This window comes from Sabethes cyaneus, chromosome 2, assembly GCF_943734655.1.
Source record: "Sabethes cyaneus chromosome 2, idSabCyanKW18_F2, whole genome shotgun sequence".
Taxonomy (NCBI): domain Eukaryota; kingdom Metazoa; phylum Arthropoda; class Insecta; order Diptera; family Culicidae; genus Sabethes; species Sabethes cyaneus.
Genome location: NC_071354.1, coordinates 184,815,316 through 184,837,171, shown reverse-complemented (window position 1 = coordinate 184,837,171; position 21,856 = coordinate 184,815,316). Strand labels below are relative to the sequence as shown.

Sequence of the window (21,856 nt, the reverse complement as noted above, 5' to 3'; positions counted from 1 at the left end):
TATAACGGAAACGAAACAAAGGTATTTTCATATATCCTCGGTCCTCCTCGGTCTCACAGACACTTACACAACTGCAATCGGTCCAAATGCAAGGGAAACTCCCCCCCCCCCCACCTTCTTTAGGGACCCCCCTTTTGTCAACTCTAAGTGCTGATTCCTTTATGTCAAGCAACATATGTGCCAAGTTTGATAAGCGAGTTATGCCCTCGCTTCCCTGTTAGGGACCCCTTCTCCTTTTGTTAACCCCCAGTGCTGATTCCCTTGCGAAGAGGAACAAATTTGATGGAGGACGTTCTAGAGTTATGGCAGAGTATACAAAAATACAAACATACTCACGGTTCCTTTGATATAGTATAGTATCCTATTGCATATATAGATTCATCAATATAAGTTTCGATTATCAAGTAGGCACAGGTTTGCAGGAGTTAGACAGGTGAATATTCAGTTGATGAAATATAAACATTCTTTGTTCGTCCACCGTTAAAGGTAGTTTGTTACTACAATTCAGAAGTGGGATCGAGATTTTTTTTTTCAATTCAACAAAATGCCGAGAATACGGAGAAGCATGTCACTGAATTCAAGACCTCGTCAACTTGAAAAATCAATTGAAACGGCTGAAATTCAAGCGGAATCATTTATAGAAAATCATCAAGACCGTGCTGCTGGTGGAGACATTCATGTTCAGGCTCATGCTGTTCTTAATGCTCAAGATTGTGCTGCTGGTGGAGACGGTTTTTATCAGAATCAAACTAAGCAAATGGTCCTGTTACATCCCGAAGATGTCAAACGCATTATTCCTGAATTCAATCCGGCAAGTACAACGGCAGATTCTTGGATTGCGAAGTTAGAAAATATCAAAACGCTATACCAGTGGACGGATCAAGCTTCACTTCATTACGCAATAACAAGATTTGGGAAAGTTCCGAGGTTATGGTATGAAGCAGTTCAAGAAACGATCGTAAGCTGGGAGGATTTCAAGCGTGAACTAAGATCAGGATTTCCATCTCATATTGATGAAGCAGACGTTCATTGTCGATTGATTCAGCGAGCAAAGCTACCGGAAGAAGATTTCGAAAACTATATCTATGAAATAATGGCGATTGGTAAAACGGTTCGTTTAAGTGAGGAAGCAATCATCAAATACGTTATTCATGGAATTCAAGACGAAAAATTACAAATGGTTTTGGCGACAAGTAAATTCAGTTCTATTGGAGAATTAATTTTGGCAATGAAAAGATATGCAAGTATGGTTAATATGAAGAATGGAGAAAGAAGCACGATTAATGTTACAAAGGCTGAGGAGCGGCGTGCTTTATCGAGAAATTGGATATGTCACAATTGCGGAGAAGAAGGTCATATTTCGCGGCGATGCGGTAGTGTTCCAGCGAAATGTTTGAACTGCAATCGTTTTGGTCATTTGGCAACATTTTGTCGATTAAGAAGAGATGTAAGACAACAAGCAGAGGTATACAAAGATAATCGGAATGGGACATCATCCAGAGGAGCTGTTTTCACCATTGGTCCGGTAACATCAACAAGCCAAGGCAATGACGATAGGAACGAAAACGAATTAGGTAAAATAGCCAGAGTTAGGTTAACGAAAGACCATTTTTCAATGCGTTTAAGGTTTAATGATTATTTTAAAAACATTTTATCTTTATTTGATTCAGGAAGTTCCATTAGTTTAATTAAGCAGAGTGTAGTACCGCAAAATTTTGATATTGAACATTTTTCAAATGATTTAGAGTTTAAAGGAGTTAACAATTCAGCTGTAAACGTGTTAGGAGTAGTTAGTATCGAAATTTTAATTGATAATCTTTTATTTAATCTTCAGTTTAAGGTTGTTCCTGATAACACCATGTATCCGGATTGCATCATTGGGCGCGATTTTATCAAGTCGAACGATGTAACTATTGAGCAAGACCGACATTTTATTGAAATTCGGCGAAAATCATATTTAAATAACATTTCGAAGAATTTGGAAGATAATGAATTGTTTTTGAACCAGCTTTATTCTATAGAGATAAATGATACACATAGTTTTAATAATGTTGTTGATGAATTGGATATTGGCGACAATAATATTTCATTAGAGATTGTTAATCAGATCAAGTCACTTTTTGTTCGGCATTGTTTAAAATCAGAGATAAATTCGATACCAGATACTGTACACGAAATGTCAATTAAATTAACAGATCATAAACCTTTCAATTTTTCTGCAAGAAGATATTCTTTTGCACAAAAGAAGGAAATAGAATCGACTATTGATAAACTTTTAGAAGAAGGAGTAATTACTGAAAGTAATTCACCATACGCTAGTCGCATAGTATTGGTAAAGAAAAAAGATCAAACCTATAGAATGTGTGTTGACTACAGAGAACTAAACAAATTTACAATCAAAGATCACTATCCGATTCCGTTAATTGAAGATCTCTTAGATCAATTACGCGATAAAAAATATTTCAGTACGTTAGATTTAAAAAGTGGATATCATCAGTTGAAGCTTTCGAATGATTCACGTAAATATACAGCTTTTATTACTCATATGGGACAGTATGAATATAAAAGAGTGCCTTTTGGCCTTTGCAATGCACCATCAGCTTTTATGCGATTTATTCATTGCATATTCCGAGATTTAGTGAAATCTGGTAAAATTTTAATTTATATTGATGATATTTTAATTGCAACAGAGACGGTAGAAGAACATCTGGAAATTCTGCAATCTATATTTAAAACATTGAGTAGAAACAATTTATCGTTACAATTAGCTAAATGTAAATTTATGAAAACTGAGACAGAATATCTAGGATATAAAATTGATCATGGCGGAATTAGTCCTAGCAACAGGCACATCGAATGCATTAAAAATTTTCCACTACCAAAGAATGAATCTGAGTTGAATAGATTTATTGGTTTAGCAAGTTATTTCAGACGATTTATTCCCAAATTTTCGATAATTTCAAAGCCATTGTATAATGCTTTGAAAAAAGGCAAAAATAAAACGTTTGCATTTAATTTGGAACAAGTAAATGCCTTTGAAGTAATTAAGGAGAAGTTAATAAGCGAGCCTGTACTCAAAATTTATAATCCAAAAGCTCCTACAGAACTTCATACAGATGCTAGTAGTCATGGTTATGGAGCAGTGCTAATGCAGCAACAATCTGATGGATTTTTCCATCCAGTCATGTTTTTCAGCAAAAGAACGACTGACTCAGAATCAAAACTTCATTCGTTTGAATTAGAAACTCTTGCCATTTATAATAGTATAAAACGATTCCAAGTGTATTTACAAGGTATCCACTTTAAAGTTATAACTGATTGCCATGCATTAGCAGATACATTAAAAAAGAAAGATATAAATCCAAAGATAGCAAGATGGGAAATATTTCTTTCAGAATTTGACTTCGAACCTGTTCATCGTCAGTCGAAAAACATGCGTCACGTAGATGCATTATCAAGAATATATAGTATTCATGTAATTGATAATTATAGTAGTGAATTTGAGAGAGCCCTTTTGGCTTGTCAAATGAAAGATGTTGAAATTAATAAAATAAGGGAAAGTCTATTATTATTAGAAAATAAGTTTTTCGAATTAAGAGAAGGACTAGTTTATAGAAAATATAAAGATCAATTATTGTTTTATGTACCCTGTGAAATGGTCAATCGAGTAATCAAGTCTTGTCATGACGATTTAGGGCATTTTGGGGTAGATAAAGTATGTGAAGTTATTATGCGTTGTTATTGGTTTCCACACATGAAGAAAAGAGTAATAAATTATATTAACAATTTTTTACAGTGCATTGTGTTTTCGAAAAAAAACGTTTAAACAAGATGGACATTTAAATAATATTGATAAAGGAAATATTCCATTTGTTACAATCCATATCGATCACTATGGTCCGATTACAATGAACAATTCCAAGTTTAAATATGTTTTTGAAATAGTGGATGGGTTTTCTAAATTTATTAAATTATATCCATGCAAAACAACAAATACAAGCGAAGCAATCAAGCATCTTAAACAATATTTTTCTTGCTACTCTGTTCCAGAAAGATTAATATCAGATAGAGGATTATGTTTTACTTCGAATAGTTTTGAAGCATGTATGAATGAATTTGGTATCAAACATATATTAATTGCAACAGGCTGTCCAAAATCAAATGGGCAAATAGAAAGATACAACAGACTATTGACACCTTTGATTGCAAAGCTGATTGATACATTTCCTTCGAAAGGTTTATCCACGATTTTAAATGAAGCTGAATTTTTTATAAACAATACTATTTGTAGAAGTACAGGAAACACAGCTTCTAAACTATTATTTGGAATTAATCAAAAAATGAAGTCCACCGATTCAATTAGGCAATTTTTAGAATCAAAATTAGACGTTGTAAGAAATTTACCTGATATTAGAAAACATGCCGAAGAAAAAATAAAAGTAAGTCAAGCTTATAACAAGCAAATACATGATAGTAAATGTAAAGTCAACAACATTTTTAAAGAAGGTGATCTTGTGTTCATTCCTCATCATCCAGAAGTTGGATCGTCACGTAAGCTACAAAAACAATTCAAGGGCCCATTTGAAATAAAAAAAGTCCTTCCAGATAATCGATATGTTGTAACTGATATAGAAGGACAACAGAATAGTAGAGTGCCGTATAGTTCCATCTTCGATCCATCTAATTTGAAACATTGGAATCCAACAGATATTTAATGGTGCACTTCGGGTCGAAGCGTTTTCAGGATGGCCGAATATAGTATCCTATTGCATATATAGATTCATCAATATAAGTTTCGATTATCAAGTAGGCACAGGTTTGCAGGAGTTAGACAGGTGAATATTCAGTTGATGAAATATAAACATTCTTTGTTCGTCCACCGTTAAAGGTAGTTTGTTACTACAATAGCAATCTCTTAATAGGCTGAAATTACCTTCCCGTGCCCTAGGTTCTGTTTTTGAAACTTGACCTTCTGTTTTTAATATTTTTTTGAAACGATGGTTTTTACAATTGATGGAGGGACGGTAGGGGAAAGTAATGAAAATTTCTTGGGAAAGGAGGGGAAAGAGTGGAAAGGAATGGGGGGTGGTAATAGGTAGCTACGGTTAACAATTTGTCGTTGTGACTCCTATCTTTTGTCCAATGCTAAATGTTTTATGAAAAAGTCTAAAATTTCTCGAGTTCGATTAGTTTTTGAGCTTCGCAAAAATTTCTGTTTTATTTGTATGATAGTCCTTATCCCCCTACCACAGGGGTGAGGGGTCTCAAACCATCATTAAAAAAATTCCTGCCTCCAAACCCCCCACAATTTGGTTCCATTTGCTTGACTACTTTTTGAGACATGAGGAAATTTGTATTTCATTTGTATAGGAGCCCCCCACCTAAAAAGAAAGAGGGGTCCTAATTCATCATAGAAAAAAAAATTTAAGGCATAGATTTGTATGGGAGCCCCCCCCCCCCCCTCTTAGTGGGGGGAGGGGACTTTTGCCATCGAGAGAACCTTCCGTAGTCCCAAAAACCCCTACATGCAAATTTTCACGCCGATCGGTTCAGTAGTTTTCGATTCTATAAGGAACATAAAGCAGACAGAAATCCATTTTTTAAGGCATAGATTTGTATGGGAGCCCCCCCTCTTAGTAGGGGAGGGGACTTTTGCGATCGAGAGAACCTTCCGTAGCCCCAAAAACCCCTACATGCAAATGAAATTCAGATGGGGTTAAATCTAAGACTTATAAATCAGATACATACCAGCGTTACCGGACACAATTAGCAACCATTTTTGCTCTGTAAATTGATGCCAGTTTCACCACATCTTTTGCAAATAGCTGAAAAAATATGTACCTAAGGGTGGCCTAATTTCCTGTTGTATTCCATGGGCTAAGTTAAAAAGGAACTGATTCAGATAATGCTGATAATGTTCCGTAGCGCTGGAATGTATCATCGGTATATTGTCTTTGTTTCACGCGTGTCGCAAAATACAGAGGCCATGATGGTGAATTTATTTAGAATAAAAGTAAAACTTCGGTGAGCTGAACTTTGTATCGTTCATAATCAATTTCGAGTACAATCCATTCGTGAATAAACGTGAGGAAGCTCGAAATAACGGACTGAAAATATGAAACAATATATTTAAAAATTTTAATCAAATTCGAAAAGCTAATGTTCAGTCGACTATTTTACTATGATCCACACGATTGTTTCGTAAAATTGCACGTTTAACACTTTGCTTCCGCATTTTCCAAATTAGCGCTCTTTCACAACTGGCAAATGCTGCACACGGGCTTCCGAATCACATGCTCCCACAGCGGAACTAAAACAGACTGTCACGTTGTGTAATTTGTTGGAGGCTCCTTTTGGTTCGATATTAATCACTGGTTAATATTTCCTGTTATTCATACAGTTCAATGAAAATAACTGTATTCGTAGCATCACTTACAAATGAGCTGTAATGAACTGTTAATGCTCCAACGTTTTTAAAACATATGTTAACACCACCGGCACTATACCGTGTTGTTACTATAAGTGGTAATAAACTACCATTGAGTTGGGATAACTGAGTGGTAAGTTATTAAAAGTGAAAAACGTCCAATTATCAACGTTTTTTGGCTTAGGTCACGGTTCTCCGAACAACAGCTAGTAACACGAGCCGTCGTGAAGCAAACCCTAATGATATGGGAAGAAAACTCCGGAATTCAAGGTTACGCCATCGTCACCATCATCCAACTTGATTAGCACTTAGGCGAAAAGCATGAAAAATGATACAACCCAAAGAGGCTGCGTTGCCACTGAATTATCATCTCACTAATTGTAAAACCCAGTGGCCATAACGGGGCGGTAAACGGTCGCACAGTGTTTTGCGTATCTGCCAACTCGATCGTCCAAGTCGCCCGCCAAATACGATAAAACATAATTATAGTTTTGTTTGCTCCACGATTTGCCAAGCATAACCATCGAGAATTGACCGTAAATCCTCTAATCTCTCTCTGCCGCTGATTGCCCGTTAAAACGTTCGCTGCGCCATGTTTTCTGCAATTCTGCATGCATAAATATGACAACTTCATCGGTTGCCAACCCCCCACGCTCGTAGCCCTCTCAGGCGGTTCTGTACCATGTTATAATTTGTAAATCTACCGTGATGCAAGCGATGGATTTACCGACCGTTAAGCCCAGCTTGTCAGACGTATTATACGGCCACTTGAAGGGTAGGTACCAGAATATCCACAGCACACGCCACCGATGTTGGACATACATTAAGGTACATCACCATCACATGGCGAAATCCAGCACACACGTCTCAGACAGGTCAGCAGGAGTACAGAAAGCCATGTTTACAGCCCCGGCATTGCCGGCCGTTAATATATTAATACGCAATGGAAAACCGGGTTCCCCGTGTCTTCTTACCCCAACAAATTGCTTTGCACGAAAAAAGATGTCTTAACAGAATTTACTGCAGTCTCGGGTGCTTCTGCTGCAATGCGCTTGATATACAGCTACGGCCGGCTCGGCCCAGCCCGGTCCTGCGTCCGTCGGTTGTAATGTGGCACGCATTAGCAGCATTTATTTTGTTTCTGACTTGCAATGCCCCAAACCAAATGCGAACCTACGAACGAGCATGGCGAACATAAACACTAAAATGCGGCTCACTCGGATTTTAGGTGCAACATGTTCAGGCAGGTCCCCAAACCGAATGCAACCTAGCAAACAGGGCAGAACGAAATTAATAGAGCATAATGGGGGTAGAGCATTTGCAAATGAACAAATCTCGTGACATAAGCGAACTTGCGTTTTGCTGCTTTAATTGCATTACCGTCTAATGCGACTTAAGCACTAGTGACTAATGTGTTTTCCTTTTGCTTGTTCTCCCACTCCACAGTTTCCTAGATGACCTGGATCGATTGGGCGCCAAAGAACCTACTGAGCAGGACATTCTGCGGACGCGTGTCAAAACCACCGGCATCGTGGAAGTGCATTTCTCCTTCAAGAACCTAAACTTCAAGTGAGTTTGAAAAATAAACAACGGATATCTTAAATGCCAGATACTTAATTTAAATATTTATTTTTGTATTTTAACAGACTGTTTGACGTCGGTGGCCAGCGATCGGAGAGAAAGAAGTGGATCCACTGCTTCGAGGACGTCACCGCCATCATCTTCTGCGTTGCCATGTCGGAGTACGATCAGGTGTTACACGAAGACGAGACCACGGTGAGTGATTAGATCCGATGTGCTATCTAAAATGCGTACACGACAGCCGTTTAACCTCTTTTTTGCGAGTAAACAATGGGCAATGTTCCCACGCACCATCTCTTCAGATCGAGCATCCGAGCATCGTTGTCGTTGATCGCAATTTAACACTGTTTTACTTTGCCGAACGTGTGCAATACCTGCCGGCTGCAAAGATCAATTACATAAGCTACCTACCGAAAAAGTAACGGCTTTTAGTAGCTGCGGCTATTGTTTGATTACTATCGCAATCCTGTCGCAGTCTGACAATGGCAGAGCGGTCTAAATATGCTCGGCGTTATTTGGGTTGCAGACTTTGACGTCAACCAGCTAAAGCTATTCACCGTGGTATTCAGACCAACGGATTGCACATAAATAACTAGTTTTGTTCTCAACCGAAAACAAGATTTTGAAATTTGACTTTATAAGTTCAAGATATATGCATTCAGATAGCTAAGCTAAATTATAGGTTAATCGCTAGGTTTGACGCAAGTTGTCACTCTGAACTACACCTACACTCCAGTTTTTTCGATTCAACAGGTCAAGGTCATTATTTCTGATTACCGTACAAAAGTGATAGTTCACGTTACTGCGCAGATCAAAAACTAAATCCGTTCCGAATAAGTTATACCTTAATTGTACGACTGGTCCATTCTGTGCGCGTCTTGCCAGGCCTCACCTACTTAATGTTGTATCTAGATACAAGCCAAGTGGGCACTGCGAGGAAATAAATTCATATCCGACAAACTTTTCGTTCCACTTGGTTAGCGATCCAAGAGCGTGTAAGCAGGTAAGCCTGTTTCCGTTCTAATCCATGTGTGCTTCGGAATAGCGGACGGGGTTCCGGTAAATACAACCGCTATGCCGATTTAAATGCGTTTCGTCTTCGGTAGTAAATACCCTGTCATGTCAGTTAGGTTGCTGAAAATCTAGTTAAACAACAAAGCAGGTATAGTGTTGTAACCCGAAAACCAAGTTCATCAAGTGTGGAACTTCGAGTTTCACCTACTAGTGTGTTTAGATGTTCGATCTTAGATAGATTGTTTTATAATATTATAATCAATACATTTCTTTGTTAGAACTGCTGCGTTTCCTTGCAGTTAACAGAAAAAACCATGCGAACCCATTGCATTTCCGAAATTTGTTTTCAAAGACAAACACTTTTCATTCGATATCAAAATTATTTCAGTATCATACAAGTTATAAATATGTTAAATAATGTCAAAAAAATGTGATTTTCGGGATCTTTAGGAACTCAGAACAGGGCACCCTAAATTCTGAATAAAAAATGCGAGTATAAAATTCCGTAAAGGAACCAATCCAATACTCGATCAAAAAATCTACTTCCGCAATGATTAAACTATGTTGTCTGCATTAGGAAAAATGAGCCTCGGTCATTGACTTACAGCTAGCTTTATACCACGTAAGGGTTGCGGCTATCTAAACAATGATTTTCATAATTAGTCATGAACACAACTGGTTTCTCGTCAATGTTAGCAGCTTTGTGCAGTCCCTAGCTTCGTTAAGTATGTTTTAAGGTACGTTTTATACTCGGATTGAGAATCTATGAATACTTGTATTGTTTGTCAACCTAAGGAAACCTAGACTTGAATTTAAAAAAGTATTTTTTTCTACCAAGCAAAAAAATTGTTTTGCAATCTTTGTACCTCCAATTGCTCCCCGCTTTTTCCGAAGCGCAAGCGCAATTTCTTTATTTTTACTTTATGCATTAAACTTGAGTGCGAATGCTCTGGTAGTTTCAACTTACCGCTTTTGAACGGTAGTAATTTTAACCGTAGTACGACGAAACAGTTACTGAAAATTTGTCTGAATTGTTTGCCGTATTATTACTCACCTACGACTTATGACAAAGCCTGCATAACGTAATTCCTATGTCTACTCGATCCATGGCAGTTGGTTTCCAGTACCGCGGGCACCCTCATACTAACATTTTTTTCCGTGTTGTGGACTTATCACCGCGACCATTATTTTGATCTATTGTGGTGTGTCCTTTTTTATTTTATGGCATATTGTATCAGTGAGCTATCAAAGTTTGATTGACTACCTCTACAACTGTGGGCATTTATCCCAATCAAGTGATGCATTTCGTATGAAATTTATCATCTGATTAGGAGCAGCATTCCAAATATCGCAGGGCTGAGTCAGCCCGTTATCAAGATATCTACGTCATTTCTGATATAATGCAACACAGTCGCACAACAAATGCTCGGAGCTTTCAATCTCATAACTACAAAAGTTGGCATCATTAAGTTTACCGATGAGTTTCAGGTGATACTTACAAGGACAATGACCTGTTATCAAACCGGTGTAGGTACTTAAGTCGGATTTGGAAAGGTTTAATAGTTTTTGTGATTGAAGACCATTTGGCTCTATAAAACGTTTTGATTGCCGGGCATTCGAGGTAAAATTCCAGTTAGACTGTACCTTTAGTTTTTCCCAGTTCCTAAGTTCCATTTTAAAGGCACAGGAAGAGAGTCCAAAAAAGGGAACTGGCAACACTGTCAACCAAAAGTGCTCTGTTCGTGCCGGCTGCAGAACTTTTCGTAATTTTTAATAGTTTTATCAGTTACTATTGTTAAAAATGGTTGTAAACGATAAATAGGCGTATTTTGCATGTAAAAAGCATGAAGGAAGTTCCCTGAAAGTGAATTTTGCTGTGAAAATCATCTGGGAAAATAACATGAAGTTCTGCCAGTTTATTTGACGCTGATAGTGTAAGCGAGATGGCACTATGTGCTACGATTAGCAGCGAGTAGTTGCGAACAAAATGCGTAACAAATTTTGCTATTTGGTGTGAGTGAGATGTATCGAGTTGCTATCTAGCCATCGAATAATTCAAGATAAGTTGCTATTCTGTTCCTGTGGTTCCTGCACTGCGGCGAGTGATTCTATGTGATCTGCGGAAGTTTCATTCGGCAAACGAGCATAAGTATTCTGTTTTCATTCGTGTATTGCTGCCGCGAGTAATTGCTATGCAAATTGCAAATCACTCTGACCAGCTATTGTAGATAGTTGGCTATATTTTGGAACTCTTGCTGTTAAATTATCGATAGTTATTGATATCGATAAAATTACTTTTCTATATAAATTAATCAATACTTTTCATGAATTTGCGAGAGTACTAGAGCCACTAGCGCTAGAGATATGCAATGCACGGGTGAAAGCAAATATTTGTAACATCGTTCTATTTCAATTATCATTGATTTTATTAATTTTATTAAACCAAATACGCGCCAGAATAATGAAAACTATTCTGGAAGTGAGGATATTTAAAAGTATCCATGCGGGGCTCATTGTCCATGAAGGCGACCTCGGAATGTACGTGTATATCTGGGCATTCTAGAAATGGGTCGCTGGATGAACAATAGCTATCACCTTCCATCTCCTGGACTAAAATTATTTGCTTATAGAGACAAAAACTTTCTTGTTAATAGATGCAAGTAATTTTTTTTACATAAAAGCGCTGCCGGTCAGCGGGCGATGGATTGTATCACACACACACACACACACACACACACACACACACACACACACACACACACACACACACACAGACACACACACACACACACACACACAGACACACACACACACACACACACACACACACACACACACACACACACACACACACACACACACACACACACACACACACACACACACACACACACACACACACACACACACACACACACACACACACACACACACACACACACACACACACACACACACACACACACACACACACACACACACACACACACACACACACACACACACACACACACACACACACACACACACACACACACACACACACACACACACACACACGCTATGTCTGAAGGCACTTATTATTTAACTTACATGCACCTCGAAATCTGAGGTCACATCCGATTTCAACCAAATTTGGTATAATTGCTCATTCCGACCCCACCTTCTTTTTCCCAAAGTTTTGTACGGGTTGATCAATCCCCCTTGCACATCTCACACATGCCAGTTTAGCTCACGATCGGAAAGCATAGACCTACAGAATGTAAGATGCAAAGCCTCTTCCCTTATCGCATTATCAAAAGTGGGAGAATTTCCCTTGTTACATATATCTATGTCATGTTTAGAAATAAAATCAAATAAGGACTCGCCCCTTTTGTTGATTCCTGAGCTGCTCCAAATTGTGTGATGGGCATTTGCATCACATCCGATGATAAAAGCTCTATTTTGGCTTCTGCAATAGTTGATGAACACTGCAATTTCTGGAGGAGGTACGTCTTCAACAACACCAGGAAAATAAGCAGATGCCACGTTCCACGTAGATCATCGTTATTCCTTTCGTTGTTGGCACCTCTAGTGAAACTGCAGCAATATCTAGCTTAGTTGAATTGCCGTCCTAAGACATAGCTTAATGAACAAAGTTTCTCCAATTTACTAGGTTGTGGGCTGCCGCTTTGCCAATTCTTTGGACACCACGTACTTTGCCCAGATCTCGCTCCATCTGGTCTAACCATCTTTCACTATGCCCCTGGTAGTCTTAGTCCTACCGGATTTAAAGCAAACGCTATCTTTGCAGGATAGTTGTCCGGCATTCTTGCAACATGCCCTGCCCGATTCCATAACATTAACCCGAATACCTCTAGCCCGAAAACTACTAGCCCGAAATCATATAGCCCGAATAACACAAGGCCAAATATAACACATGCTTGAATGTAACACTAGCCCGAATGTAACAGTAGCCCGAATGTAACAGTAGCCCGAATGTAATATTAGGAGCTTCGTAACCGCAAGGTTGCAGAATCTACTTTGATGAGCGGAACTTAATAGAATCAAAACTATTCTACTTAAGGATGGGATTCTCAGGTCACTCATTATCAATCCTTTGTGCAGAATTTTATATTATCCTAGTGATGTTTCCTATAGAGTTAATATACTGGTAAGAGGAGCTATTGAGAACGCACCAACCAAGGATCATAACTTCATGAGGCCTCGCCAGAGTTATACAATTGCATATTGATACAATTAGAGGTAATCATTCTACCAAATACCAATATATAGTTAATAAATAATACATATATATAGCAAAAATCTGAATAGAAACGATTCTTTTGGATGAATCAAATATTCGCAGCTCGACTACGCCTTCAATCATCAAGGAAAAATTGTTATCTAGAATGTCGCAGATATTTTTTTGTACATTTTGCCATTAAGTCAAAATATTTACTTTTTTATAAAAATATGTCTGATTTCGTGAAGTTCTATTAGAAACGTAATTATCAACTTTGATCGACTGGCTGCGAAGTCTGTCTTTGCTTTTGGAGCAATATTGCGAAGCCCACGCTCGTGTGGTCTAATTTCCTCACACACGCGTACTCAGTCTTTCCGACCCTCACTCTTATTTATTCATGCACTGTAACAAGTTTTTGCGAGTGTGTGTTTAGCTAACAGCTATGGTCGTCGCTCTCGTTCGTCGTTGAAGCCCGAGCTGCTGATACCGATTACACGCGAGGGTTCACACTCCCATCCATGAATAGAATCGAAGGCGAAGATGACGAAGAAAAGAAAAAGTAATGCAAAATTTGTATCACAGTTCACCATTAGCTTCACGGGCAGCTGATTGTTCATGAATTTTTTGACTCGCGAGTAAATTCTGCTAGATTGGATAATGTAATGGTATGCGTGCGCGAGTGTGCGGGTAGCAGAATGTCGGGGTGGACCTGAAAAATCCGCCTTTTTTTTATATCTTCTTTCGTGTTTATTTCTCACAAATCATGCCTTCTGAGCACTTTCGCACGAATGGAAAACGCACATTTTGTTTGAAGGAATCAAATCGCTATCTCCTTCGGTTCCGAAGCTATAGGCATTTTTTCTAAAAAATATATGGTTTTTTCAAATGTCAATAACGTAAAAACTGCTGAAAAGCAGCAAATCATATTTTGTATAAATGTTTAGTAATATGTTGGCCTCCGAAATTAAATGAGATCATATCGGTCCATGTCGGCCCTTTTTTGCTAGACCGTATTGGATATTGAAGTAAAAATTACCGTTTTACTTACCAAAATCACAATTTTTACGTAAAAAGGATGGATTACAAAAGCGAAAATAAGTTTACCACGATAGGAATTACTGGGATAGGAGTTACAGGGGTAAGAGGCTTTGAACCATTGTAGGGTTTGTTTTATGTCCAGTGCGAAGAAGCACGGATGGTACGCCAACCATTTACCAACCAGGTTAGCTTTGCACAGTTAGCTGTGAGGTACGACGCTGGTTTAACAAGCCAGTCGTCGTATGTTCAAATCTCGAATGGGCGGTGTTGCCATAGTCAAGTAAGATCGTTGAAATGGCCCCGTAATTGTTTTGCGCTCTAATAACCGACCGCGCAGTCTGTCGATGAAAGACGGTTATACTTAAGGTTTTTTTTCTTTTTACCAACCAAGGTTTACTAAATGGTGTAACGTGCACTTTTGCAAAAAGTTTTACTTTGAAGACATCAACTTGATCTACGTTTAATTGAAATAAACTATCCCCAGCGTGATGAGACGAAAAAATTCTTATATTGTATAAAAGTGAAACAAACAAGACTGCAGTAAACAAATGACACATCCTAATATCTTAGATTTGAGAAGTTAAAACTGTGCTTACATTTACCATTTCTTAATAATTTGTTTAGTTGGAAAAAGAGCAAGCTATAAGGACACAAAACTTAATTATTTTTTGTTACGGGTTGTTTCTGAATATCCGTGTCAATGTACCCCAATCTGATAAACGATGACGCAGTTCTACACTCTTAAATGATTCTACCTGTAAATAGGTCGGATTTAGTTAAAGCTAGGTTGAAAGTACTCAAAAGGCCCTTAAAGTGTACAAACTCAAACTTTGGGTAAAAATTTCAACCAATTTTGGCTACTTGCTACCGATAATTGAATTATTCTCTATGACAAATAACGCAATTTTAAGTTCCTACTACCAATTTTTTGGTTGAAAAACTACTCAAAATCTGAGTTTGTACACTTTAAGGGCATTTTGAGTAGTTTCAACCTAACTTTAACTAAATCCGACCAATTTACAGGTAGAATCATTTAAGAGTGTACATCAAAAATGCAATCTTTATACTGGCAGTTTCTAAATTATGAAATATGATGATTAGAAATCTGGCAAGAATCCAGATTTCAATCCCGTTAGGATTGGCATTCATCAAAGCACCGTAGTACCGCGCTACAAATTTTAATAGAAAGGAAAGCTAGGCTCAAAGCGAAAACCTGAAAAATTATATTAACTGCTATTTCGTACTACTACTGCTTGTTTCGTTCACCGTAAGCTATGATTCATTGTCGACCCCAGGGTGCAGTTAATTGCACGTTGAAATCGAAAAAATTAACAACGAAACCGAAAACAGAATAAAATCATTGTTTTCCAGCAGCCGTGGCCTAAATGTTCCGTATACCAAGGTACTGAGGAGCTTTTTGTTGACAGCGAAAATAAAGCAACACAGCGGATGTAGTTTATGGTTGTAATATTATAGGCTTTCGCAATGCCACATTTTAGCACTTTCTAAAAATGGTTCGGAGTTACGAAATTTTGTGGTTTCTTACCGCAATGTCACTATAACTTTGCTCACTGTTTACTCAAGAAATACCTTTTGGTGACGCCGGAAAACTGGATTAATCACAAAATTTATGCAACTGTTCTTTTCTCTTCCACAGAACCGCATGCAGGAATCGCTGAAACTGTTCGATTCGATCTGCAACAACAAATGGTTCACGGATACCTCAATCATCCTGTTCTTGAACAAGAAGGATCTGTTCGAGGAGAAAATTCGGAAAAGTCCGCTGACAATCTGTTTCCCCGAGTACACCGGTAAGTGGCAACCGCAACGTTTTTGTTTACTTATGCTTATGTTATAAAACCTCGTTTCTCTCCTCATTTGACGCTTACGGTTTTCGTGCTCTATCGCAGGTGGCCAGGAGTACGGTGAAGCAGCAGCCTACATTCAGGCGCAGTTCGAGGCTAAAAACAAGTCAACATCAAAGGAAATCTACTGTCACATGACTTGTGCAACGGATACCAACAATATCCAGTTTGTGTTCGATGCCGTTACCGATGTTATCATAGCCAATAATCTGAGAGGATGTGGTTTGTACTAAGCAGCAGCAGCAGCAGCATAGCCCCCGATGGGGCGACGCGGCGGGGACAAACCGACACAGCCAAACACCGAACCGAACCGAACCGTTGTTGAGAGTTCGCAGTTGGCTGGCTGGCGTAGATGCTTTTTGTTCTTGTTTTTCGTTTTTTGTACTCTATTACTATTATTATTATAATTATTACAGTTGGGGAAACATAGGCCGGGAGAAAACAGTAATTATTACAAATTTGACTATAAATATTGCCGAGTAACAAACAAACAAACAAAAAAAGGAAAGAAAGTTTATATTAGGAAGGCGTTAGGCTGCCACAAAAGCAAAAAAAAATGAAGAGCAAGTAAGCAAACAGTTTGGGGTTTGAGTGAGGAGTGAGTCGATAGAATACTATAGGAATAATGAAGGATAAAGTATGGATATCGGTGTTCATTACGAAAATAGTGCATATTATACTATTTCTTTCGATGATTGCTACAAAACAAAACAGAAACAATTGCACACATACGACACAGGCACACTCACACACACGTACATTTTTTATAGAAAACATTCTCAACGGGTGAACCGGAAATGATCCGCATCTCAATCTATTCAGCAATCAGCTAGAGGCATTAACAACACTGAACACATACATACCTACATACAAACATACATACATACATGCTAGTTTGAGGCAAACTACACTTAAGCGCTCACAATTTAACATTAAACATTAACATAGTTTCGTATATGCAGAATCAGCGCACTCGAAAAGGAGAGAAAGCGAGTTTCGAAATTTTACCCAAAGTTAATCAAATAATATGATTTATTTATACGCTATTGCAACTTGTTTCGTTATAGATTTATTTATTTATTTTCGGATCAACTGTTGTTTTTTGCCCGAAACGCAGTACGACAGTAAAGTTTTTTAATGCATTTGGTACAATCATTTTGACTCTAGCACAAATATTGTAACGCTTTTTAGTACATATTCATCATGATAGGAATAAGTTGTTTCAGAATTAAAACAAAGTGACAACAAGAAACATGAATACGGTACGATGCCCTGGAAGCAGCATGCCATGATTTCGCGAAACCAGGCTGCTTCGTGGCTCTTGAAGATAAAATGAAAAAAAACAACAAGTGTACATATAATTATTCATCCACTCCTTTAGAACACATAAAAAATTAAAAGAAACAAAAACGAAAGCAAACCTCGTGCAAAACTAGAAATTAACGCTCATCTATTTATTGCAAATTGTGATTATTATATTCGACTAAATCATTTCACTTCTGCTTTTATACTATAGGTAACTCTGTGCACAAATTACATTTACTTGCCGTCGGTTAATAGTTTTTATTTTTTTGCTTAAAGCTTTTTTCGCTCAAATTTTGACCAACAACCAACAAAAATAGCATTAGTTTAAAACGAAATGTTCTAGCGAATTTATTGTACATTCCTGATTTGAGCATACAAAATGAGCAAAGCGTGTTGGAAAGAAATAATGTCAGAATTGTCTGCAACTCACCGCACACACCGAAAAGTATTACCCTGTAGGAAAATTCTTCTCCATAGTTTGTTACGGAACGATGTTTGCCTTCCGGTTAAACTTTTGACAACAATTCGTCGTCGTCAGGCTCGCTCTGCTGACGGCTATCATTTGCTATATTTCCACCTGCCACTCAAACTATACAGCACAAAGTCGCCGAAGATTATCACGCAAAGTTTTCCAGACAAGACAGCCAAAGAACAATCACCAGCCAGGGACGGTGACTGTGTGTTGTGTTGGCAATGGCAACGATGTATAGAATTTTCCCTGTCACGTGAGGACAAATCATGGCAAACTATACGAGCACAAATGGTTTTTCGATTGCACTCTGAGTCAGATAGAATCGTTCGAGACAATCGCAATTCTGACAATTATTATCCAGTTCGGCATTTCGCTTCCAACTGCAAAACTCTAATTATTTATTTTGCTTTATTCATTAGTGATATACAGTTTAGAAAAATGAGATCAAACAACATGTAGACAGGAAGTACAGTACATAGAAAGTTGAAATCCTTGACATCATTTGTGCCAATTTTATAGAAGACATCGTACTTTCGTACTAGATTTTTTACCAGAGGGCACACGCATTTCTGTTTCTGTCACTCCACCCACAGCAGTGACAAACTTGGTAGCACACCACTTAGGCGCCCAATCAATTAGGAATCTCTTTGAAGAAAACTGAAAAAGAAAACCAATCCCGATAATCCTCATTAGTGAACTATTTTGTCGCTTCAATAAATAGTAATCTCGACTTAGAACGAGACCAACTAGCACACGAAACCCCTACACCGAAACACTGAAAAGAAAAACGACCAAACAACAATATTTTTATAAGAGGAACATCAAAACTTCGTACAAATGACAGATGTGTTAGAACGAAATCAAATCTCTATTTTTTCTAAACTGTTTCATTGCGTTAGAAAATCGAGAAGGAACTTTCCAGCTTTAAAGTTTAGTTCACTAATAATTTAGACAATCGTCCCTGTTGTTGTTTGAAATACACTAGTACAACATTTGTATTGCTACTATTGATAAATTTTTGGTAGGAAAGAAGATTTCGAGTAACAACAGGTGGTAACCAGAATGTCATTGATTTTGCATAATAAAAGGTGAAGCAGCAGTTTTCTTGGAATTTGCAAAATTTCCAAGAAAGGTAACAAAACAAAATGTAGGAAAAATGTGTGACAGGCAGCTTGAAATTTTACTACTAAATCTGAAAAAAAATCACACTTCACTTCAGACGCTTGCTTCTTCTTTAAACTAACTTACAAGAACGGTTGACAGCTGATAATCCAAAATTGAACTCTAGTCAGAGCAGCTGAATCTACTACCAAATCTCGTTTTGCGACAGAACACGCAATTAAAAAAAATCCTAGGTTTAGCAAATCGATCTAAGCAAAACTGTTATGTTGGAGATAAGTCTTCTTTTTACGACCAAAGCCATAGCAACATACACGCCCACATTAGCCAAGCAAAAAAAAAATGGCACAAAACAATCACCGCCTCCTACGTTGATTATATTATAGTGCTTTTGTGGTTCACATTATCGTTTAACCATATGAAGCAAAATACTTTTTATTGTGAAATAAATAGAACACTGTTCACTATAACAATTTGAAACTACTATCAGAATCACCTAAGAGATAGTAATCTTGCGCATTTAGCTAAATAATTAAACAAAATCCATTCAAGGCATAATTTCCAAGTAAAAAAAAAGCTATTATTACAACCAATTGAAGAGTAAAGTTAGAATATATTTGACGAAATATATCCGCTTACAAAATATTATTAGCGCATTTTTTGAAAGCAAGCAAACCTAAATAGTAGGAAGAACGAAGATAGTTCAGTAGTTTAAGTAAGAAAGTCTTTACAAGAAAAAAAACAATGAAAGGACATCTATTCAAAGCAAAATCTAGAATAGGATAAAATAACAACAACAACAACAAGCAAAGCATAAACTTCAAACCTCCAGATAAGAACAACAATGATAACAACAAAATATCAAACTACGCCATCTTCGAATCAAACCGATATGATACCGCGCGGCTGTCTGTACCGACGACCGACTCCCAGTTATTGATGGGCTGGGATGGAATGGAGGGAGAAGTTAGCGCAGCAAACCCATTACATAAATCAGGCCGTAAAAAATTGAACACAAAAAAAAACAAACATTTCTACGTTACATGGTTCAGATCAGATGTACAAAAGTTTGATCGGACGTAGGGGGAAAAAATAAGCCCAGTAAATCGTGAACAAAAAAAATCCAAGTTGTCGATGCACTATTTAAAAACACGAGAAAAGGAAAATTAGCTAACATTAAGGGAAACAAAACAAAACTTTAATCTGTAGCCATATAAAAAATAAAACTAATAAAAAAAAACTCGAACAAACTAAAATACAAGCAAACACGGAGAGATCCCCAGTTATAGATACAACCAGAAGAAGAAAAAAAAACCCAAAATCTGATAAGATTAGAAGGAGGCAAAAAACTAGAAATTCATCATCATTAAATTACCTACTCGTAAGAAATCAAGTAACAAGAAAAGCAAATCATATACACAGTTTTTCCTTTTGCTGAACAGTTGTTGAAAAAACCAAACAAACAAACACACACACACATACACAGACACGATCCAACCATTTGAAAACCGAAATGGCCGAAGACATATTGAACAAGTGAACTCACAAAGCAGAGCAGAGCAACACAACAGCAACAACCAAAAGAAGAAGAAGAAAAAAACAAAATCAGTATGAAATATCGCTCCAGGCTCGCTGGAAGGAGCAACCAAAACCAATAGAAATTACAAAAATTAACACTTTATTGAGAACAAAAAAAAAGTAAAATATATATTTAACTTAATGTGTATGTAATTTTATGTGTGATGTAAAAAATCGGAACAAATAAATGCGTTTTAGCCACTAACGTCATAAAACTATCTAGAAAAAAAATCGAATGTGTTATATTTTATTCTCTGTGGCATCCGAATTCATTTAAGGTGAAATTAGCAGTCATCGATTCTACCAATTTCAAAAGCAGTTTTTTTGTTTGAAACAAAAATTCTGTTTATAAAAATATATTCGCTGTGTTCAGAATGGCAAGAAGAATGCAGTTTTACATTTTTACAAACAGAACCCCGCCTTTGGGCCCAAAAACTGCTTCCGAAATTGGGCTCTCCAACGAAAAGGCAATGATTGCTAATTTCCTGTTAAGATGATGAGTTCAAGTGGGTAAAATACGAATGCGATGGGTACAGTTTCCATCTACGATGCGATGCTTTTGTTGAAACGTGAATTTTATTTCAACTGCTCCCCTTTTTGTGATTCCTCGAAAATATGACCTCCAAAGCACGGACTTAAAATTATCGTAACACAGAAATTTTTGATCTAACTCTATGTATTTATCGGACTATAAAATTGTTGGACTGTTCTGTCATGAACGGTCACATGGCTGGAATCATATACACGGGTGCAATGGAACGTAATTTCCTCACATTTTGCCGTGCTCACTATCAAGTAGGGTAAAGAACCGGTTTTAAGCAGTCTAAGCGGGTCACTGATTGTTTTAGCTTATTACAAGCGATGGGTTGACTAAGTGGGGGATATCAGCATACCAATCTTCTTGCTATCTTTAGTTCTTCAAGCTGTTACCACTGGAAGACACTATTGTTGAGCTAAACTTTTGATTTTTCGCTTTAAAAGTTGGAGCGGTGGAACTAATTTTGATCAGACCGAACATATTTTCACCCGCAAGGTGCTTTTTTAAGCAATCCTGAAATCTGAATTTTTTTACGTCCCCATAAAAAATCCCTCGAACTTTTCCCCCTATTCAGTAAGTTCGCGTTCCTATCCGAAACCTACTAATCGGCATCTGATGCGTAATCGGCATAGCGTACCGGCATAGATGCGCAAAATGCCATCTGTCTAAATTGTTTATCGGGGTATACACACAC

At 37.5% G+C, this 21,856-nt stretch overlaps 1 protein-coding gene across 5 annotated transcripts in view; it reads left to right on the top strand.

The window, feature by feature from the left end:
• The window catches only part of LOC128738118 (G protein alpha o subunit), a 175,058-nt gene extending 154,238 nt beyond the window's left edge, over positions 1–20,820 (top strand). For all 5 annotated transcript variants that reach the window (XM_053832988.1, XM_053832986.1, XM_053832984.1 and 2 more), the window contains 4 exons: positions 7,874–7,996; positions 8,074–8,203; positions 15,943–16,096; positions 16,196–20,820. In XM_053832988.1, coding sequence (XP_053688963.1) covers positions 7,874–7,996; positions 8,074–8,203; positions 15,943–16,096; positions 16,196–16,383 — 595 coding nt within the window. In that variant the 3' untranslated portion in view covers positions 16,384–20,820. The remainder of the gene's footprint in view (positions 1–7,873; positions 7,997–8,073; positions 8,204–15,942; positions 16,097–16,195) is intronic.
• Positions 20,821–21,856: the final 1,036 nt, after the last annotated feature.